This window comes from Pangasianodon hypophthalmus, chromosome 29 (assembly GCF_027358585.1).
Source record: "Pangasianodon hypophthalmus isolate fPanHyp1 chromosome 29, fPanHyp1.pri, whole genome shotgun sequence".
NCBI lineage: Eukaryota > Metazoa > Chordata > Actinopteri > Siluriformes > Pangasiidae > Pangasianodon > Pangasianodon hypophthalmus.
The window spans coordinates 1667143-1688801 of NC_069738.1; the positions used below are offsets into that span (position 1 = coordinate 1667143).

General features: G+C 38.8%; 1 protein-coding gene, 1 long non-coding RNA gene and 1 other non-coding gene across 8 annotated transcripts; all 3 read left to right on the plus strand.

Annotated features, from left to right (window-relative positions):
• The first annotated feature begins 1732 nt into the window (after positions 1 to 1732).
• On the plus strand, positions 1733 to 17517 carry LOC113524071 (zinc finger protein OZF). Of its 4 annotated transcripts, XM_053231262.1 has the most exons (9): positions 1733 to 1893; positions 1999 to 2129; positions 3188 to 3329; positions 3514 to 3624; positions 5118 to 5389; positions 5833 to 5900; positions 6037 to 6227; positions 6600 to 7479; positions 14648 to 17517. In XM_053231262.1, exons 2-9 carry the CDS (start codon positions 2052 to 2054, stop codon positions 15702 to 15704), a joined length of 2799 nt encoding a protein of 932 aa, XP_053087237.1. In that variant the 5' UTR covers positions 1733 to 1893; positions 1999 to 2051; the 3' UTR covers positions 15705 to 17517. The 4 variants fall into 4 exon arrangements, with proteins under 4 accessions (XP_053087237.1, XP_053087236.1, XP_026765992.3 ...); XM_053231261.1 differs by lacking the exons at positions 1733 to 1893; positions 1999 to 2129; positions 3188 to 3329; ... (3 more) ...; positions 6037 to 6227; positions 6600 to 7479 and adding exons at positions 12338 to 12455; positions 13757 to 13916; positions 14071 to 14178 and having other exon boundaries at positions 14581 to 17517; XM_026910191.3 differs by lacking the exons at positions 1733 to 1893; positions 1999 to 2129; positions 3188 to 3329; ... (3 more) ...; positions 6037 to 6227; positions 6600 to 7479 and adding exons at positions 12343 to 12503; positions 13757 to 13916; positions 14071 to 14178 and having other exon boundaries at positions 14581 to 17517.
• Positions 17518 to 17699: 182 nt separating this feature from the next.
• LOC113524075 (uncharacterized) lies at positions 17700 to 21454 on the plus strand. 3 transcript variants are annotated; one of them, XR_003402496.3, is made up of 4 exons: positions 17700 to 18538; positions 18894 to 19091; positions 19707 to 19846; positions 19984 to 21450. It is a non-coding gene; the product is annotated as an uncharacterized LOC113524075 (long non-coding RNA). The 3 variants fall into 3 exon arrangements; XR_008301242.1 differs by having other exon boundaries at positions 17700 to 17892; positions 18894 to 19846; positions 19984 to 21454; XR_008301241.1 differs by having other exon boundaries at positions 18894 to 19846; positions 19984 to 21453.
• A 132-nt stretch (positions 21455 to 21586) lies between these two features.
• trnaq-cug (transfer RNA glutamine (anticodon CUG)) lies at positions 21587 to 21658 on the plus strand. The gene has a single exon. It is a non-coding gene; the product is annotated as a tRNA-Gln (tRNA).
• Position 21659: the final 1 nt, after the last annotated feature.

Consider the following 21659-nt stretch of genomic DNA (forward strand, 5'->3'; position numbering starts at 1 on the left):
TTATTTCATAGTTTCTCATGGATGCTAATGGAGGTATGTTGTTGTTGTGTCAGCTACCCCTTTAGTGGTTGCTACAGCAGATCCTCCATTATGGAAATCTGGTTTATGATCCACATATTTTGATCTGACTCAGGTTTTAATGCCAGCTGCCCTTCCTGACGCAACTCTCCCATTTTACCCCACTTGTGTCCAGCACTGGGACTGCACTAGCTCATGCAACCCCAGTGGCAGGGTTCAGCACCCAGCATGAGGCTCAAACCCACAATCCTGAGATTGCGAGTCTCATGCCCTTCCGACTGAACTAGCCAGCTGAGCTGCTATGCTAATGGGGGTATACTTCACCCAAAATCTATTCTGCACATACATGCCAAAAGCTTTATCTACTTGCATCAGATGATACTAGGCTTTGCAATGTCACCGTTAAAATAAACAAATTTGTAGCCTACTATATCTACACATGTTTATTGTATCTTTTGTCCTGTTTGTAGTCAGTGAAGAAGCATTCAAGCAAGAACTTGTAGTTTGTATATGGTTCGTGCACATATGACAATAAACGTTGTGACTCGATTCACCAGATCTGAAACCAGTGGAGCACTTTCGGGATGTGGGAGAACAGGAGATTTACAGCTGCTGAGAAATCTGCAGCAATTACGTGATGCAATCATGTCAATGGAATACTTCTACCTGCTTGTGAAATCCATGACACAAAGAATTGAGGATGTTCTGAGACCAAAGACGGGCTCTACCTAGAACTACTATAGTGTTCCTAATAATAAAGTGGCCAGTGAGTGTATAACTGACTTTTATTTCTTAAATTTTCTTCTTTACTAATCCATATGAATTACTCTAAAGCCTTTAATGTCAAAGCATCACTAGAGGCAAAGCAAAACAGCTTCTCTCTATATACAGTGCTGTACAAAAAGTCTTAGGCACCCTATATTTTTTTAGTACAAACTTTGTTATAGATGTTTATTTTCTGACTTCTACATTATTGATTCATTACAAAAACATTTTAGATTCCAAACATTAGTTTTCCAGCACAAAATGAAACGTTACAGAAAAATGTTTGTATGTCAGTAAAGAAAGCAGCAGATTCCATAAGAGACACTTTTCAGATAAAAACATAATGAAGGCTGCTGGGTTTCGCTGCAGAAATAAGAAGCGATTCGACAGTCAGAGTCTCCAGAAGAACTGTGGCTGCTTCTGCAAGATGCTCAGTAACACTTCCAGCTCATTTCCTTATAAAACTGCACACACTGCACCTCAGATACTGATTTATTTTAAAGTGAAGGATCGTCACACCAAATATTGACTTTGTTTCATTTATTACTGTTTACTGCTCTTTATGGGATTTTTTTAAATGTAGAAACATTTAATTTCATTATTTTTGAAGGCGTCTTTACTCTACAGCATTTCTTTGCACGTGTCTAAGACTTTTACACAGAACTGTATATATAGTAACAGTGACAGTAACATCTGGAAGAAGGAGCATGAGAAGATCGAGAAGTACCAGAGGCTGAAGGAGCAACTGGAACAGATGTAGAAGGTGCCGAAGTCCAAAGTGGTCCCAGTGGTAACAGGAGCATTAGGGGCTGTGACTCCCAGAGGACCCGAGCTTGAGGAAGACAACCCCTTGTAGACAGTGTAGAGCAGTACACAGTCACTGGTTTCTGAGTGATGGTTACAGACTCCTCCAGCAGGGGCGCTGTGTAGGTCTTCTGTATAATCCATAGAAGCAGAAGAAGAAGAAGAAGAAGAGCTGCTGTTTCCCTGGTTAGAAAGCTAGCTTATCATGCTAATCACCTCTACAGGAACATCTTTCTGATCTTTCATGTGATCAAGTTTTTTTTTAAAAACAACTGGTTACAGTGTATGGATTCAAGGTGTTTAAAGGTGAGTTAAAGTGAAGTTTGCATCTGTTGCAATGCTGTTTATCTGATAAGCATTAGAGAGATTCAGTTATCCCATGAGATGTTGATTTATAGTCATCTTCATCAGTTTTCGCCTGAAAATATCATCAGAAACATAAAAAGCTCCATCATATCATAGTGATGTTCCTCTCTGAAGTGTGCCTTCAAACATCTGACATGGCTTCAGATTCAGCACACACTTCTGGAGATCCTTTGCAGGTACAAAGCTACTGAACTTATGCTCCAAATACAGTATATATATAATACAGTATCTTTTTTGTAATGTTTTCGTTCATATTTCTTAACAATGTCACAGTAATTGAGTTCATTTTACATGAGCATGTAGTATGCAATGTCCTTTGCAGGAGTGTGCCATGTATTTTATCTACTGGTTGAAACTGAAACTTTATCAACCTCAATAATGAAGATTTTTTCCTTTTTTTTGTTGTTGTTGTTAATGAACAGTAGAGTGCACTTATTTTATCTAGTTAATGTAACTGATAGAACTGACATGTTCATTGTTTTGCATATTAGATTTGAATGTTTTCACTATGCAAACGTATAAATAGCAAAACTTTTATTTAGGAAAAGGATGTTATGTGCAGTAATTAATAAGAAAGTGAGAAGTTGAACTTTATTAACGTCTGCATTTTAATAAAAACAGACACGCGTCTGCTTTTTTCCCCCCATCAAGCACCTGGTGGTTTCCATAAAGCACTAAAGCTCCAGTTTCTCCCACAGCTGGATTGAGCGCCGGGAATCAGCTTATGGAAATGAATCACATGTGGAAACTTCATTTACGTTTGTGAAAGTGTTATGGATGGTTCTTCATTTACACTTTGGTTATTTGAGTCTCTTTTCCAGTTTTACAACCATTTAAGCCTCTTCTGATTTAAATAAGAAGAGATCAGACCGTGCTCTCAGAGAAAAACTCCAGAGGCTTACAGGTTAGGGATGAGAAGAGTCTGTTTTTAATATATTCTTCTTAATATTTGAATAAATAGATGTTTAATAACGGCTGAGAAAAAGCCAGAGCAGACTTTTTTTTGTCATGAAGCTTATGAATGCTGATGGTTTAATGAATACAAATTAAACTGGTTCTGTTCACCTGGATGCATTTATGCCTCAACCCTTCCTTCCCTGCTGGCTTCCAGTCACGTTCAGCTCATGAGCTTTAAAGGTCATTTCACAAAGATCGATAAAGAAAAGACTGACTAATCAACTTTCACAGAAAATGAAGAAGAAAACTGATATAGTATGTTTTTTTTTACCACTAGCTTTGTGAAGATATGCAGACGGACGCTTCAGGTGGAGGAACATGGGAGTCTCTAGGAGACATCAGTCCTGAGGACCAACACCATGGAGAATTCCAGAAGAAACCTATTAAAGAGGAAGAACCTGAAGATGAAGAATATTTCTGTAAGACAACAGAGATCAGTCTGGAGTTAAATAACACTCTCACTGATCATTCAATCAAACTATTATTCTGATTAGGTCTAATCTGTGATAGGGCTCATTATAGATATATTCTTTTATGATTTGTCCTTTACATCTTTTTTAATATAACAAATATTACAAGTCAGTTTAATTGCTGGAACTTTAGATGGAGAGACATCAAGCTTCGTGAGACGCTTCACCCCTGTGGACCGACAGAATGAAGGTTTTCAGGAGAAACATCTAAAAGAGGAAGAACCTGAAGATGATGAATACCTCTGTAAGGCTACCGAAGACAGTCTGGTTTGGAGTTAATTAACACGATCACTGATAATTAAACCTTATTTGTTAGTCTGTGCTGAATTTTCACTGAAATTTGCTTCCTAAATATTTTACTTTAAGGTTAAGAGCATTGCTCAGGTTGGTGATACCAAGATTGGAACTCAATATCTTTTACTGTGGATAAGAGCTTTAACCATCACTGCTCATATATACAAATATTGTCACATACACAAACATACAAGCAAGTCACATTGTTCAGTACGACATGGAGAGGATCCTACAAGGCTGAGTGCTTTTTTTTTCCCATAACATCAACCCTTCCAGAGAATATTAGGCCATCCACCATACACAACATCGTAAGCGCTTTTATATCCTTAGGGCTGTGCAGTTAAGTTCATGTCCAATATTTCTAATAGGATTAAAATTCTGAGACTGAGATTTACACTCCTGGGCAAAAAAAATGGGCCAAATATGCAAAATATGAAGCTTTTAATGGTTTTAACAACAAATCATTGGTCAGAAAATTAGCAAGAATGAAACAAATAGATAAAGGACATTTGTATGAGAGAGCATTTTCCCTTTGATTTTTTTAAATGTTTAAGCCTCGTAGCTCTTGATGGTCTGCATCAGTTGCGGCAGATAACCAAATAATCACTAATCTTTTAAGAAAAAAACATCCCAGAAGATATTTTTTGGAAAGTTACACCCATGTACTCCCAGACATGTGTTAGTTTGAATCTCACATCAAACATTTTAATCATTATTGTGATTTTGTGCACAAGAAGACTATAGAAGTGAATTTCCCTGTTTCTAGCTTTTCCCCCAAACAGTAAACCAGTGACTGGAGACACAGGAGCTCTCAGGAGTGCATCTGTTTCATTCCTGCTCATTTATTCACCAATCATTTGTTCTTAAGACCATTAAAAGCTTCATATTTGCTTGGCCAAGAGTGTATAAAACATTGATTTTGTCCCACAACCATTTCTCCGTTGATGTCAATGTATTTATCAATGATCCGTCTATGGCTGAAGCAGAAGCAGTCAGTTCTTGGGATGAAATATCCTGGTACTTAGTAGAATGTCTGATGCTAACAACTGACTGGATTATTAGCCACAAAGGAAACCTAGAAATTAGGAGTGTGGCAATTAATCAAACTTGTAATGCACTTGGAAATTCAGAGCACATGTTTGTTTTTTTTAATAGGATTCAGATCCTGAGACTGAGATTTAAAAATGTTGCCCCACAACCATTTCTGTGTTGGTAAGGGTCAAGGTTTAACCACCTGGTAGAGGCAATCAACCCTTGTACTCGGCTGAATTCACAATTAATTTTCCTAGAAACTCTAGAAATAAGGGATGTGTCAAATATTTTTCTAAAAAGCTTATGTCACGGAAGTTAACTAAACTTTTACTGCACCTGAAAATTCTATTTATGTAACTTTAAAATTTATTTATTTATTTATTTATTTAACTTTTATGTCTTTACTTCCAGACTGTGAGGATTGCAGCTCATTCTTCATCAACAAGTGTGAGATTCATGGCCTGGCTGTCTTCATCTCTGATACCCCTGTTCCCATGGGGGTTCCAGACCGAGCCAGACAAACTCTTCCCCCTGGTCTGGAAGTGCGGAAGTCTGAGATTCCCGGTGCAGGCCTGGGAGTGTTTAATAAGGGAGAGATTGTTCCAGTAGGTTCCCACTTTGGTCCCTATCAAGGAGACTTGGTAGAGAGAGAGGAAGCCATGAACAGTGGTTACTCTTGGGTGGTGAGTTAGTTTCTGAAAAAGATCATTAGGAATGTTTTTTTTTTTTTTTTTAATTATCCTAAAAACTAAAACTAAGGTGCTAGCTTAGTTCTTTAACTAAGTAACTAGCTTCCTTTTCTAAAATGATTCCATTCTAGCTGAAAATGATAAAACTGTTATTGCGCCTCATATGTTATCGTACAGAAATAATGTCTTATTGGACTTATATTAATTGTTTAATCATATTAACCTAATATAAGAATAGAAACCTATAAACCTTTACAGTTGCCACCTCTGCCAAGCCAAAATGTTGTAGATGTTCTAACATATGAAGTGATTTTGATTCTTATTTCAAATATAGAGGCAACGTGAGGATTTTTTTATTACAGATGAAAAACAGACCTTGTTTTGTTTTAGGTCCGTATCCGTTGCATTAATGGATAATTGAATCATTTGTTGTGCAGATCTGCAGACGTGGGCAGTGTGAAGAATACATCGATGCCAAGAGAGAGATATGTGCAAACTGGATGAGGTGAGGTATATTTCACTTAAAAAACTTTGGCTTTCACTTTGCCATTAAATCATTTTCCATTTTTTTTTTCTCTCACCCTGGATTTCTCAGTTGTTTTTATATTTTTCCCGTCTCTTTCTTTCTCTCCTGAATATAGATATGTGAATTGTGCTCGTAACGATGAGGAGCAGAATCTTGTGGGATTCCAGTATCGAGGGGAGATTTTTTATCGTTGCTCTCAACCTATCAAACCTGGACAGGAGCTCTTGGTGTGGTATGAAGAGAAGTACGCTAAAGATCTCAGCGTCACCTTTGAATACCTCTGGAACAAAAAGTGCTCCACTGATGGTATCGTCCACACTTTGATATTTTATTACTTCTGTTTACTTTAGATGTTTTCTTATTTTAATGCACATGATTCGTCAGCTTAATCATTACCAGATAGAGTTGGTAAGATGAGAACAGAAACATAAAGCTGTATATTTGAAGGTTTTTCCAAACAGGAACTGAGAGTTATTGAGTTAGAATTCTTCTTTCATTTCTTCTATCTGGAGGATGGGGGATTAGCAGCATGGTGAGGTGTTCAGTATGTTATGTTTCTGTCTTAACAATTGTTTATTTTCAGACAGTCAATCGTTTGCAAGTCCATAACAATACTTTCTGATTTTATCCTGATTTTTATCCCTGATTTTATACTTTCCTAATTTTTTTCTGCTCCAGAAATGAAAGACCCAGTGATGGAAGCTATCTCGTGCTCTTTCTGTCCACTGTCCTATACATCTCAAATTTACCTTTACAAACACATCAGACGATCACATTATGATGAATATGAGAGACTGCTGAAACCCAATGTTAACCGTGAAAACATGATGCCAACGAGAAGCTCCTGTAGTCAGCAAAAGTTCCCTGAGCCTCTTCAGACTGACACCACTCCTGTGCAAATGCAGAAAGGAACTGCTCAAAACTTCGAGGAAAGTTTCACTCAGCAAAGTCACCTGGAACTGCCCCGGCGCATTCACACGAGAGAGAAGCCTTTTTACTGCTCGCATTGTGGAAAAAATTTTACTCGAAAGGATAATCTCCAAACACATATGCGCGTTCACACGGGAGAGGTGTTCTACTGCTCACAGTGTGGAAAGAGCTTTATCCGAGAGAGTCATCTTCAACTACATGAGCGCATTCACACAGGAGAGAAGCCGTATCAGTGCTCACAGTGCGGGAAGAGTTTTAATCAAATGAGCGCTTTTAAAAGACACCAGCGCACTCACACGGGAGAGAAGCCCTATCAGTGCTCACACTGTGGCAAGAATTTTAGCCAACTGGGTAATCTCCAAACACACCAGCGCGTTCATACGGGAGAGAAGCCGTTTCATTGCACAGAGTGTGGGAAGAGTTTTAGTCTACTCAATACTCTGCAGCTACACCAGCGAATTCACACAGGAGAGAAACCGTATTACTGCTCAGACTGTGGGAGGAGTTTTAATCAAGTCAGCGCTTATAAACGACACCACCGCATTCACACAAGAGAGAAGCCCTATCACTGCTCTCAGTGTGGGAAGAGTTTCAGTGACGGAGCTAAATTCAAGGCACATCAGTACATTCACACAGACGATGGATGGAAGTGTTTTGCTTTGCAAACACACCAGTGAAGCCATATGAAAACACATGGCAGCGCCAGATATAAAATACTTATCCATCAATGCTGGCCACTTGTGAGTGCGTTACTGATGAATGGACCAGGGGAAGCACAGGAGTCTGTTATTGAAGTATACTACAGAGTGTCGCAAAAGTCTCCACACATAGGAGAAATTAACACTTTTTACAAAATGTCTTCCAAGATTTTAGTTTATATATATTTTTTTTTTTTTCACATAGCCTTTAAGAATGCCTTTGACAAAAGAAGAATGTATTGAAACCATTCTCGTGGCTAGATCGGGAAGCTGTCGCAAGGTTACGATGGACTTTTACAGCAAACATGGAAAGCACATCACACACCACACTGTCGCCACACTTATTAACAAATTCAAAAAAACTGGAAGTGTTGCGGACCGACTGAGAAGTGACGTCCATGAACTTCCACTGACGAAGACACGACTGACGTGGTGCTGGTGTACAGAGTTTCCTGTGTATGGAGACTTTTGGGTCATCCTGTATATCTGTGTGTGTTCTGTTTTTTCTGTTTCATCTGTTAGTCTGGCCTCCTGTTTAATTTTCAGTTCTCATAAGTAAGAAAATCAGCATTTCCAAAATCAGGTTAACAACATTACATTTACATTTTACAGACTTACAGAAGTGCTTTCAAGTTTCTGTCAATAAATACATCCAGATACTGGTTCACTAGGTCATGGACTAAGAGTACTCTCGGTCTAAAAACTCTGTTGGGCAGGTAACAAAGTAAGAAAAGCACACAGACAACACAAAGATTTTTTTAGTAGTATTTGCATTAGTAGTGTCTGACAAATCATGCAAAATCTAAAGAAGGTAGAGACAGTTAGCTAGACCTATAAATAAGCTAAAAATTTCTGGAATGAATGAATGAATAATCAAAACATACGGAAATACGTAATTCACATGTGGGTGAAAAAACATTATATCATGTCCACGAATTAAGAATTCATTCCCACAACTTAATAATACGTGAGCACGTTTTATTAAATCATTCCCTCATTTTAGGTAAATCAGGGCCTGCAATTTCATAAATCCATCATTCTCTTAAAATGAGGAAACAAATTAGTAAAACGTGGCCACAATATATTGTTTTTTTTATCCACATGTCATGTGCAAGGCTCTGTAAAAACATTAGATTTACCTTTATTTATTTTATTATTATTATTATTATTATTATTATTATTTTGTAAAATTTTTACAAATTACAAAGATAAAATAAATGGCTTTCTTAGTGGTGGACCACTACTGCAACTCTGAGCACTGAAACTGTGCTGTTCACTGACTGGAGCTACTACGTTTATGTTTGAAATTCTCTCAGCCATTTTCCAGTTATTGGCAGTTAGTTACGAGGTTCAGCCCCTTTGAGAAGTATCAACCATGCTCCCATTACAACAGTGTACTTAAATCAGTATTAGGCTTCCACTGAAACTGTGTGTATCTGTGGCTTTCAGTGGAGAATGTCATGCAGGCTGCACTGAAAGCTCCACTGGAAAAAAAATAGTATGCATTAAATGAATGAACAGTGCAATTGCAATTGCACTGAGATTTTTCATATTTCAATTTCCTAAAATACTGACTTTTACCAGAAGTGATATAATATAGACACTTTGGTAAACATTTCATTGCTGCATTTTAATGAAATTTGTGGGGAAGCTGAGCTTTTGGTGTAGTCTTGGAGCCTGTGGTGTGAACATGGCCAGAGAGTAAAGTCTATAATAAAATACTAAACTCAAAGCAATAATAATTCTAGCAAATTTGGTGCTATTAATTTGAGTGGCCTTATAATAATAAAATGCTGATTATGCAGATTATGGATTTGGAAACGTTTTCTTTAACCTTATGCGAGGTACCAGGTTACTCTGTTCGGCCACATAATGGATATATTTCTTTTCTTATGTATAATTAGCAGTGTTTTCTATGAGAAAATATTATGTGAGTGTTATCATTTTTTTCCCTAGGGGTTCATAAGAGACCCACACCAACATACGGCTGACATGCAATCTCCAGGACCTTTTTTTTAATATAATTGAGCTAAGGAATTGCTCCAAAGACATTTTCCTGATGCAGGCTCATGTCAAACAGGTGCTGTAACACACCACATACTGGCAGTTCTCCTGGTCGGTTATTCTCCTGGAGGAGTCCCTCTGTCCATCACTATGAGGCTAGATTCATGAAGAATGCAAGCCAACCACTCACTCCAGCTATGTGTGGTGTCTGTGTCTGTTGAGGATGTACAAAAAAAGACTTGTTCTTCTGCATCTGGACCACAAATGCCACCCTGAATGCCTCCCTTACAGGTGCAGAGTCATCACATTGCTGGTTAGCAAGACAGTCAGGATGTTTTGGCCCAGAAATGGCTTCACCCAATTTTTATATGCATTTCCTCCAGAAAATCTGATACTTTCCACTCTGTGCAAGATTTCAGCAGCTAGACCAGAGCCTTACATGTGACCCCAAGAAGGCAAGACCTTTAAGACATGTATTTCAGACTAGGGAATGAAAGGGAGAGATATGAAAAATGTTATTTAGGAGAGAGATGGAGTTACAACTCTGGTTTTTCCCACTGGTTTTTGACAGACCAACTTAAGGTGCAATAGAGCCACCTAGTGGATTGGAGTGGAGACTAGTATCAGTGAACTGTTCCTTATACTGAATTTCTTATAAATAATACAATGTTTTAAATAATGTCAATGTGTGCTGATCCCAGAACTGTATGCAAGTAAAGCCCTTCATCCATTTGATTTCAGTGTGTTTATTAAATCCTCCCAGTGTGTGCTATATGCTTCACAGTGTAGTAGAACATGTCCTACTGTCTCCTGATATCCACAGTGTGAGCAGAGCCCTGTAGCCCACCATGTTTCTTCTTGATGATTCCTCTGGTATTGACACATTTCACCCCTCCTCATGCCACACCATGGCTACATCCACATTAATCTGGATAAATTTGAAAACGCATCATTTTCTTTACATTGTGGCCTTCCGTCCACACTGAGCTGGCGTTGTTGTCCAGAGAAAATGGACCTTTTCGAAGACGCTCTCCCAAGTAGATAAATTTGAAAGCGCCGTTTTCATGCTGCAGTGTGTACTGAGAAAATGGATTCAAAAACTGATGTATTTTTAATCACTGACCCATTCAACTCAAAACAAACAAGATGGTGGACTTTGGTGTACTGAAGTTATTGTTCCTGCTATCCAGTTTGATATCGTTGTTAAAGACTAGTGTCAGTTTGTGCAACCGCCACATCAATTCAATGAGATAGAAAGTAAATAAATGCCTGATGGAAATGACACAGGCCAAAGCTTCTTATGTTTTATGCACATGCATGTAAGTGTTTTCAGATGTTTCGGGGAGGACCAGCAATTTTTGCAAAATGTTTGAAAATGCCAGTGTACATGGAGAGCGCTTTAAAATGCTTTAATGTGGATGGAGCCTATAAAATGATTAGAGTGTTGAGCAGGTGAGGAGTTCAGCAGATATTTTTTGGATGCTGAATGCTTTATTACAATAAATATGCCATACATATGCATGTTGGTCTATTGGAATGCCTTGGCTAACCAGGAGGACTTCCCTGCAACAGACCTTTTCCTTCTACCACAAGTTTGTACAACAACCAAAAGCACATCTTTGGGCTAAGAGCAGTGTGAAACTTGTAAGGTTGAATGAGGGATGTATGTATAATAAGTGCTATAATTTCTACATGGTAAAAATAAAATGTATAAAAGAAATACCCTTTATTAAAATCTAAGGATGGGCTTATTTACTTTAAACACATGTGAATTGTTTGAGTACACATTTAACACTGTGGCAAATAAAAAATACGCCTTTGTGCCAGACATTGTGGCGGGAACTGTAGATGGTACAGCAAAATAGCAGCTAAATAAGAAAAAGAAATAGTTGTGTCATCTGTAGTATCTGTGCTAATATATTATCGGCATTTCATCTTTGGTCACTTAACACTGTAAGTCTATAGAACATGTAAGAAATAGGTGTGCTGATTATTTTATATAAACTATATAAACACCATCACTGAGGGAACTCTAGATAACGGAAAAGGTGGATATAACATACACCAATCAGCCATAACATTAAAACCACTGACAGGTGAAGTGAATAATATTGATTATCTCATTACAATGGCTCCTGTCAACAGGTGGAATATATTAGGCAGCGTGAACAGTCAGTTCTCGAAGTTGATGTGTTGGACGCAGGAAAAATGGGCAAGCATAAGAATCTGAGCAACTTTGACAATGGCCAAATTGTGATGGCTAGATGACTGGGTCAGAGCATCTCCAAAGCAGCAGGCCTTGTGGGGTGTTCCCGGTATGCAGTGGTTAGTACCTACCGAAAGTGGTCCAAGGAAGGACAACCGGTGAACTAGTGACAGAGTCATGGGCTCCCAAGACTCACTGATGCGCGTGGGAAGCGAAAGCCCGTCTGGTCCGATCCCACAGAAGAGCTACTGTAGCACAAATTACTGAAAAAGTTAATGCTGGCTCTGATAGAACGGTGTCAGAACACACAGTGCAGCTTGCTGCATATGGAGCTGCGTAGCTTCAGACCGGTCAGAGTGGCCATGCTGACCCTGTCCACCACCGCAAGCTCCTACAATGGACACCTGAGCATCAGAAATGGAAGAATCTGCCTACACAATATTATGCAGGTGGTTTTAATGTTATGGTTGATCGTATATATTGTCTCTAAAGTTTAGTTTCAGTTTCTCCTCATTATCTGAGTGATGGTTACAGACTCCTGCAGCAGGGGGCGCTGTGCAGGTCCTCTGTATAATCCATAGAAGAAGAAGAGCTGCTGTTTCCCTGGTTAGAAAGCTAGCTTCTCATGCTAATCACCTCTACAGGAGCATAATATGGAAGGAATTTACATGTAAAAAAAAAAAAAAAAAAAAAGATGTAAGTCTTCATTTAAGGTGTTTAAACTCTTCTGCTTTTAAGACCAAGGTGAGTAAAGTGAAGCTTGCTAGCTGAGCTACTCGGCTAACAGGACAGCATCTAAAATAAGCTAAATTAAAATAATTCATTTTACCTCAGCTTAAGACACATTTTATTTTTTAAAATCATTTCTTTGGTCTATTTTGCAGTTATCAGTGTGCTGAATAGTCTACAGGAACCGTAAACCTTTTTATTACCCTTTAAAGGAAAACTCCACCATATTAAAGCACATTAAATGTTTTTAAAATGTTTATAACATGCTAATTTGACAGTTGTTTATTTCCGTGAGATAACGGATGTGTCCCGCACTGACGTCACAGGAGGGACAGCGTTATTCCTAGTACTAGTTACAATTAAGTGTAATAGATGGAAAAAATTAAACTGTGTTAAATATAAATATAAAAAGCATAACAGTGAGCTTTCACTGTTCAATAAAGGAGCAAGAGCTTCTTTTCTTACTCACTATTTTTCATCAGTGTTCAGTGTCATTTCAGTTAAATAAAAAAAAATCCAATGTAGAATTAAGATAAGATAAGATAACACGTCCTTAATCCCAGGTGGGAATCCCAGAAGTAATGGAGATGTTTGGACTCGAAGTCCAAAAAATACCATGAAGCATTTACGCTGACTTGCAGCAGTCTCGGCTCGGCTGGTTAATGTGGACGACGACAGACTGCTAGTCAGACTCGCTGTAGAAACAGTAATATAGCTCATTTAAACTGATAGTAATAAAATGGTTGGGTCTTCAGCTGATTCTTGAAGGTTGTGAGGGATCTGTAGAGCAGTTGGGCAGTTAATACCAGCGTACAAATCTCAGAGATAAAGACGTTGTTGTGATTTGCTTTGTGAAGACCTGAACACAGGTTGTCAGATGTTGTAAAGGTTCCTGACACGTTTTTATATTTACGTTTATGGCATTTGGCAGACGTCATTATCCAGAGCAACGTACATTCATCACTTTTTTTTTTTTTTTTTTTTTTTTTTTTTTTAATACAACTGAGCAGTTGAGGGATAAGAGCCGTGCTGAAGGGCCCAGAAGTGGCAGCAGCTTGGCGTTGTTGGGATTTTTGAACTCACGACCTTCCGATCGGTAGTCGAATCCCAACATCTTGGTTATAGTAGGAAATTTGACAAAAAAAGAAGTCTGTCTTTGTAAGGTTGTGTTAGAGGTGAGGCTGAAATCATGAGCAATTTCTGAAGAAAATTACTATGTCTGCAACATCTATATCCCTTATGCTGAATATGTGTTCTTTGTTTTATAGCTTTGCAAGTGTGTGTAAACAAAGGCTTCTATAACTACAAGTGATCGCATACCAAGCTTTGCAAACCAAATCAACCCTCTGGACCAAATGAATGGAGGATTCCAGAAGAAGCCTCTAAAAGAGGAAGAACCTGAAGATGAAGAATACATCTGTAATAAAAGTATGGGTCTAAATATCACTTTCAATAATAATTTGACATATTGAGTCTGACTAGCCATTTCAGTCACGAAGCAGTCAGTTATTTTTGTATTGTGTACTTTGTACTTACTTGAGACTTACTTTTCTGTACTCAAATTTACATTATGGAACTTCAGGTGGTGGAACATCCATCTCTGTGGTTCACGTCACTCCTGTGGAACAGCAGAATGGAGGATTCCAGAAGAACCTTATAAAAGAGGAAGAACCTGATGAGGATTATCTGTGTAAGACTACAGGGCACACTAGTGTCCAGTTTATTGTAGATTTGATCTAACTTGGTGTTAATTTGTATGGAACTCCCTTTGGTTGGAATGTGCTGTATTTAAATGGTCAGAAGTCATCACAATGTGAATTCATGTCTTCATACTGGTTTTCCTTCCGGTTGTGTGCATAGTTATCAAATACCACACCTACACAGTCACATACACTATATGGCCAAAATTTTGTGCACTACTGACCATCACACACGCATGTGTTTCTTCCCCAAAGTGTTGCCACAAAGACAAAGTTGGAAGCACACAATTGTATAGAACGTCTCGAATGAGATGCCTAGAATTAGAAAAGAAGAAATAAAATTATTCTAGGTAACAACGGTTAATCAAATTGCCTGTGTCCTCTCTTTCTAGACTGTGAGGTCTGCAAATCCTTCAGTATTAACAAGTGTGAAGTTCATGGTCCTCAGCTCAAATCACACCATACAGGAGAGAAGCCGTATAACTGCTCCCACTGTGGGAAGAGTTTTTCTACACAGAGTGATGTGAAGGTCCATGAGCGCATTCACAAAGGAGAGAAGCTGTATCACTGCTCACAATGTGGGAAGAGTTTTGTCCACCAAAGTAGTCTGAGATCACATAAGCGCATTCACACAGGAGAAAAGCCGTATCAGTGCTCGCACTGTGGGAAGAGTTTTGGTCATAAAGATACTCTCAAGAAACACCTGCACATTCACACAGGAGAAAAGCCATATCAGTGCTCACAGTGTGGGAAGAGGTTTAGCGACAGAGGGACTTTCCGATCACACCAGTACATCCACACAGGAGAGAAACCGTATCGCTGCACAGAGTGCGGAAAGATTTTTACTCGACAAAGTTCTCTCCAGCAGCACCAGCGTGTTCACACAGGAGAGAAGCCATATTACTGCTCAAGGTGTGGGAAAAGTTTTAGTCAACATGGTACTCTCCAACAGCACCAGCACACTCACACAGAAGAGAAACCATATCAGTGCTCACAATGTCGGAAGAGGTTTAACAGGCAGAGAAATCTCCAATCGCATATGCGCATTCACACTGGAGAGAAGCCGTATCACTGCTCGCAGTGTGGGCAGAGTTTCAGTCATCATAGTACTCTAAAACGACACCAGCGCATTCACACAGGAGAGAAGCCGTATCACTGCTCACACTGTGGGAAAAGTTTTACTCAGCACGGTACTCTACAGTCACATACACGCATTCACACTGGAGAAAAGCTCCATCACTGTTCACAGTGTGGTAAAACATTTAACCGACAGAGTTCTCTCCAAATACACCAGCGCATTCACACGGGAGAGAAGCCATATCAGTGCTCGCAATGCGGGAAGAGTTTTAGTCAGAATGGTACTCTCAAACAGCACCTGCGCATTCACACTGGAGAGAAGCCCTATGGCTGCTCACAGTGTGGGAGGACTTTTAGTCAGCAGAGTACTCTACACCAACACCAGCGCATTCACAGTAAGAAGAAACTATATCAGGATACAGCATGGGAAGAGCTTTAACGACACATGCTCTTCAACAACACCAGCACAGTCAAACAGGAGAAGACGCTGTATCACTGCTCAGAATGTGGCTGGGCAAACACAAGAGAGGTTTTTTTTTTTTATAGACAACATGGTATTAATTGTTAGCTAGTCCTTTGTACATTCCTCAACCTAATTAACCTGGGGTCTGATATGTGTTTTGATTTAAACATACAGCTGTGTATCATCAGCATAGCAGTGGAAGTTAAGACCATGTTTACAAATGATTGTACTCAAATGTAGAATATATAATTAAAAAAAAAAAAAATACTGGCCCTATTGACCATTGTGGAATAACAAAGTTTACCATTTTAACTTATTTTACATACCTCCAGCAAGGCATGCAGAATGTGGTTATTCAGTGGAAGAAGAAGTCTTTCTTGTCATCCCTTAAATAGTGTTTGAGAGAACAGTAGAAATGGTAGCAGTAGGAATGCTAGATGTTTTTAAATCCAGATTAAAAATGTACTCCTGTAACCTGGCATATTCATAGTTTTTGATTCTTTTATTTCATCTTAAATATACTTTTCATTCTGTCTAAATAATTCGGATAGATTTATAATTATTTCATGTTACTTCCTCTCAAACCCAGGGTCCCTGGAGGACTAGTGGTTAGGCCACAGTGCCCTCACCACTGTGACCTGGGTTTAGTTCCCAGCCAGTGCAACAGTGTACTCTTAGTGCCAGTCTCAAGCCCAGATAAAATTGGAGGGTTGTGTCAGGAAGGGCAGCTAGCATAAAAACTGTGCCAATCAAATACAGCCCCTGGCAAAAATTAAAACTAAAGTCATTTCAAATGTCAACTTTCTGGCTTTAAGAAACACTAAAAGAAATCAAGAAAACAAATGTAGTGCTTGGTCTAAAAGAAGTAACTGTTACTGACTACCACATTTGTTTTGACTTTAGTTTTGTGTCATGTCTGTGACCTGCCTTTTTTCTACAAAATTAAACAACTGAATGAACATCCTCCAAGACTGGTGATTCCATAATTTTTGCCAGGGGCTGTATATGGACCAATGATCCGCTGTGGTGACCCCTACCGGGAGCAGCCGAAAGAAGAATGACTTCTTCTCAAACCCAGAGGCTATGTGATTGTGTTTGTTTATAGGATGTTACAGCTAGGCTGGACTGCAACTAGGCTACTAGTCTAGGCTGGACTGCAACATGAATGAGAGACTGGATCCCCTTCTCACCAGACCAAAACACTGAACACTCGATATCAATTATAAGTGAGATTTTATTGACAAAGGTCTTTGAAACTGTGGGATGGGAGGTACTTCAGGGATGAGCATACACCAAAATAAATTTTTTGGATAATTTTTTTTTTAAAATTACAAAATATGGTTTTTGCTGAGTAACTTAAAAGAAAGAGAAAACACAAAAATTTACACCATCCCCCTATCCACAGGAGAAAAGGAGTAATCAAAATAAATGACCTGCTTCCTTCCGCTACCTGTTCAATATCACTTATCAATACAACAAGTTATTATTAACCACAGAAGAGCTAGTCCTTCAGAAAGACTGCAAGCTACTGCAACAGGTATCTACTCAAGAGAGGAGAGGCTGTTGGGTTTGGTCAGATGGCACTTCTGGTGACATCTGAAGGGTGACCAGCACTGTGAACAGCACAGGGTGGTGGAGAAGGCCGCCCAAATGACAACCCTGGCCAGAACATTTGAGAAACAACTTGGAACATGGTGTAAAAGTGTGGATTGTGTTTGTGTGCTGGCACTAGCCGCACTGGACCCAGGGTTTAATCTTCTTGGGTTTGACAAGTCAGAAAATGCAAATGAGGTGGAGAAACATCTTACTGATAAATGTCCCTCAAGGGTCAGATCACAGGTTGGCCACAGTGGCTTAATGGTTAGCACGTTTGGCTTGGGGGTTTCCTCTGGGTACTCCGGTTTCCTCCCCTAGTCCAAAGACATGTGCTGATTGGCATTTCCAAATTGTCTGTAGTGTGTGTGTGATTGTGCCCTGTGATGGGTTGGGACCCCGTCCTGGGTGTCCCCTGCCTTGTGCCCCAAGTCCCCTGGGATAGGCTCCAGGCTCCCCGTGACCCTGTGTAGGATAAACGGTACAGAAGATGGATGGATGGATGGATGGTTCAGATCACCTGGCCAGACTGGGTTTACATCAGACCAGGTCCATATGACACTTGAGCGCTGTAAGTATTTTTATTGTCCAGCAAATGTCAGTATAGAGCCAGGGGTCAAGTGTTACTATCTCAAAAGCTTCATTCAGCCCATCACTAAATATTCCCCCAAATATTTCAATTCAATTACAACAAGACGATTTTAATTTAGAACATGAATAAACTCATTTCACATCTCAGGCCAAGCAAGCAAGCAATCACGAGTATCCCTATGGTAACACAGCTCTCATCTGTGTACATCCGGGGTTTTCTGCCTTGATTGTGATTCGCTGACGAAAAGGAAAAAAACAGCGAAAAACAGTTTAGTAGCCGACGGCGTTAGCCTGATTAGCTTTGAAACTCATTCTAAAGTTTACTTTAAAAAAAAAAAACAACAAGAACAACAAAACCAAACAAAAAAAAAACACAGGAACATGAAAAAGAACTAAGTTTGAACTGGTGTTTTATTTCAGTTCCGAGCCAGGGACTCGAAAACTAATAACAATCACCTACCACAAAAATAAATAAATAAATAAAAATAAACAAATTAATTTAAAAAATGGCGGTTTAACGGTTTATCGCGCGGGATCACGCGCACGCGCACTACTGCACTAACAGGCACAACAAACTGAAGTTTACCTCAGAGAGAGGGTTTGTTCAGTCTCATCCAGCCCTGGAGGTGAATTAATGCGTAATATAACTTGGGTTTTGTGCATATGGTGTCTTTTAATTAGTTTTAGCTTAACGTTATCTTCTGCCTTCTGTATCTAAATAAATATAAAGTAGTTTATATCTTAGCCAGCATGCCATTTAGCCTTGGATACCTGAACTGATGCAGTGATTGCTGTTGTTTATTCCAAGATACATTTTCCCCCTTTAGTTTCTAAAACCAAAATGAGATAAACCAAGCAAAGAAATAGTTTTACTTTACAAAAATCCATGTCCTTAATAGATCAGTAAACATATGGTTTACCTAGTAGTAGTTGAAACTGTATTTTGTTGACATAAACACTGGCTCTTTCTTTTCTTTCTAGATTTACTCTTGCATGAAGTGGTAGATTACATGTTGGGGTGGATGGAGATGAGGAGGAAGACCATCTGTTCTAATATAGAGAGAAGTATCCCATTAAGTAAAACAGAAGTTGAGGCTTTAATCAGAATGGCTGGCTATAAAAAGAAAGTTTGGGAAGAGGAAGAAAGGGGAAGATATTTGTATCTTATGCAAAAAACAGGTTGGTAGTGAAAGAAGAAATTTTGGTAACAGATGAGAAGATACAGATTATAGCTAGACTTCGGCTTGGGCGTTCTGCTTTAAACTATTCTCTGTATAAAATTGAGAAATATGAATCTGGAAACTGCAGTAAATGTGGATCAGCAGAAACAGTTCAGCATGTTACAAGAGAGGTTTTTAAAATTCAGTGTGGCTTGAATAAATGCGACTCCCAGTAACTTTGGGAATGATTTGTAAAATAAATGAATAAAACAAAAAGAGGAGGTTGTGAGTTTCTCTCACGACCCCATTTCTAAATCAAGTGGGCCCTAGTTTAGGATGCGCTGTCTTAGGGAGAGCTTGTAACAGTGTCCAGTGGTCTCTAATGGTTTCGATCTTGACTACAATAACTATAGAACGTAATTCCAAAATTGTGACACAGTGTGACTTAGGGCTAGTGGGAAAATATGTAGAGCTAAGGTAGGCAGTTAATACATATCTCAAAGATCAAGAGGTCTTGGTCAGAGCTGCGGTTGTCAGTATGGTTAGGTAGGAGTGGCGTGACAAGCAATTTTTAAAAAAAAATACTATAAACAAATTATATCTTGGCTAAATGTGTATTGTTGTTCTTTGATAGCTTGGTGAGAATGTGCCTACAACTTCAAGCGCAAACGTATCTGTAAATCAAATCATCTCTGTGGACCAAATGAATGGAAGCTACATAAACGATCCTATAAAAAGAAGAACCTGAAGATGAAGAATACCTCTGTAATACAAGTATGGGTATAATTAACACGATTTAATGATTTATTTAATCTAATAAGCCTAATTACCACATTCCAGTATTTTTGGATTGTGGATTTGGACTTCATCCATTAATTGTTTGTACTTAAATTTAAATTATTGAACTCCAGGTGGAGGGACAACCATCTCTGTGGTTCACGTCACTCCTGTGGAACAGCACAATGAAGGATTCCAGAAAAATCTTCTAAAAAAGGAAGAACCTGAAGATGAAGAATACCTCTGTAATACAAATGAATATAAATAACATTTTCAGTAATAATTTGATTTATTTAGCCTGGCTAAGCCTAATTACCGAATGGAAAACCTGTCACACAACAGGGGTCGGATGCACCAGCTGGACGTAAAATATGCCTTGCCTCCTACATAGAGCTAATACCTGTTGCACCATCTAGGCGTAGTGCTATGTCTTAGACTAAATCTTACGCCTAGTCAAAGGTAAAGTGAAAAGTCTCGACTAGTTTCCAAAATGAAAATTTTGCACCATGTAACGGATAGAAACGGAGCGCTGTTTCCATTTTTCCTTCACTTCGTCAACTGTCTCACTTCCTAATCCACCCTCTGCTCCATTGACCGCCGCTTGATCATCTGCCAGACATCTTGTTTTTTTCTTATTTTCTTATTAGGTCTTATTTTTCTTTTTCTTATTGGTTATGGCATTGTTTTGCCTGCATACTAAAATATGCAAATAGTTACCGTACAGTTCGATAATTTTTCTTGTTTCACAATCTGAGTAGTTAATTAATTAATTAATTTTCATTTCTTCGTTTCAGAGGTTATTTTTATTCTATTCATTGTCACCAGTAAATTTGAGATTGTAACCCTAGCAACGTGAATAGCATGGAAGCTTACACTGTACAGCTCTGTATACTTCTATACACAAACAGTTGCACAATGAGAAAACAATTTTTTGCACACTACAGCTCTGTATATGTTTTTGTTTTTTTTTGTTTTTTTTAAACATATTCTATTTATGCATATTCATATTCTACATTTCATTCCTCTAAAGGCTGCTAAACTTATCATATAGTCTACTAGATTTTATTATATGCTGTTTTTATTATGTATCATTGTTGCATTGTGGGAGGAGGCATTAAGGAAAAACATTTCACTACATTACATTCCAGCTGGTTATGTGCCAATTAGGACAGAGGTCAGCGTGGGAACAGCTATAGAGAGCAATGAATAAAGTCCATGCTGGTGAACAGATCTACTAATCCCACATTATCACCTCATATGCCCAAACCAAAGCATGCTGAAACACCTCCAGACACAAACACCACTCCATTCACACAATTACTGTACAATAACTAGCTCAACTCGTAGAGTTTAAGCAGCAGAGGCCTGTGTGGTGGGAAAACTCCAGTAACTGGTCGACAAGAGGAAAGAGTGGCCTGGACTCTGAGTGGTTTATCAGTATGTTTTAATAAAGATATTTTAAAAATACAATTGGCATTGTGCTATTACTTTAGACAGAACATGTTTAGCACAGAAATCACAGTAATTCCAGTGGGTTCACAGACCCAAGGTATGAAGTATGTGTACATTTTCTGGGATAGTTATTAATGTAGATGCAGGGGCAGACTTAGCACTAGGCAGAGATAGGCAACCTCCTTGGGCCCCCAGAAGCCAAGAGCCCCCTAGAAATGCAAATTATAGATGTTTGTAATGATTTGAATACTTTGAATAGTGATGTTTACAATCATTTTTCCATCCGGTTCCATGGTGTAATGGTTAGCACTCTGGACTCTGAATCCAGCGATCCGAGTTCAAATCTCGGTGGAACCTA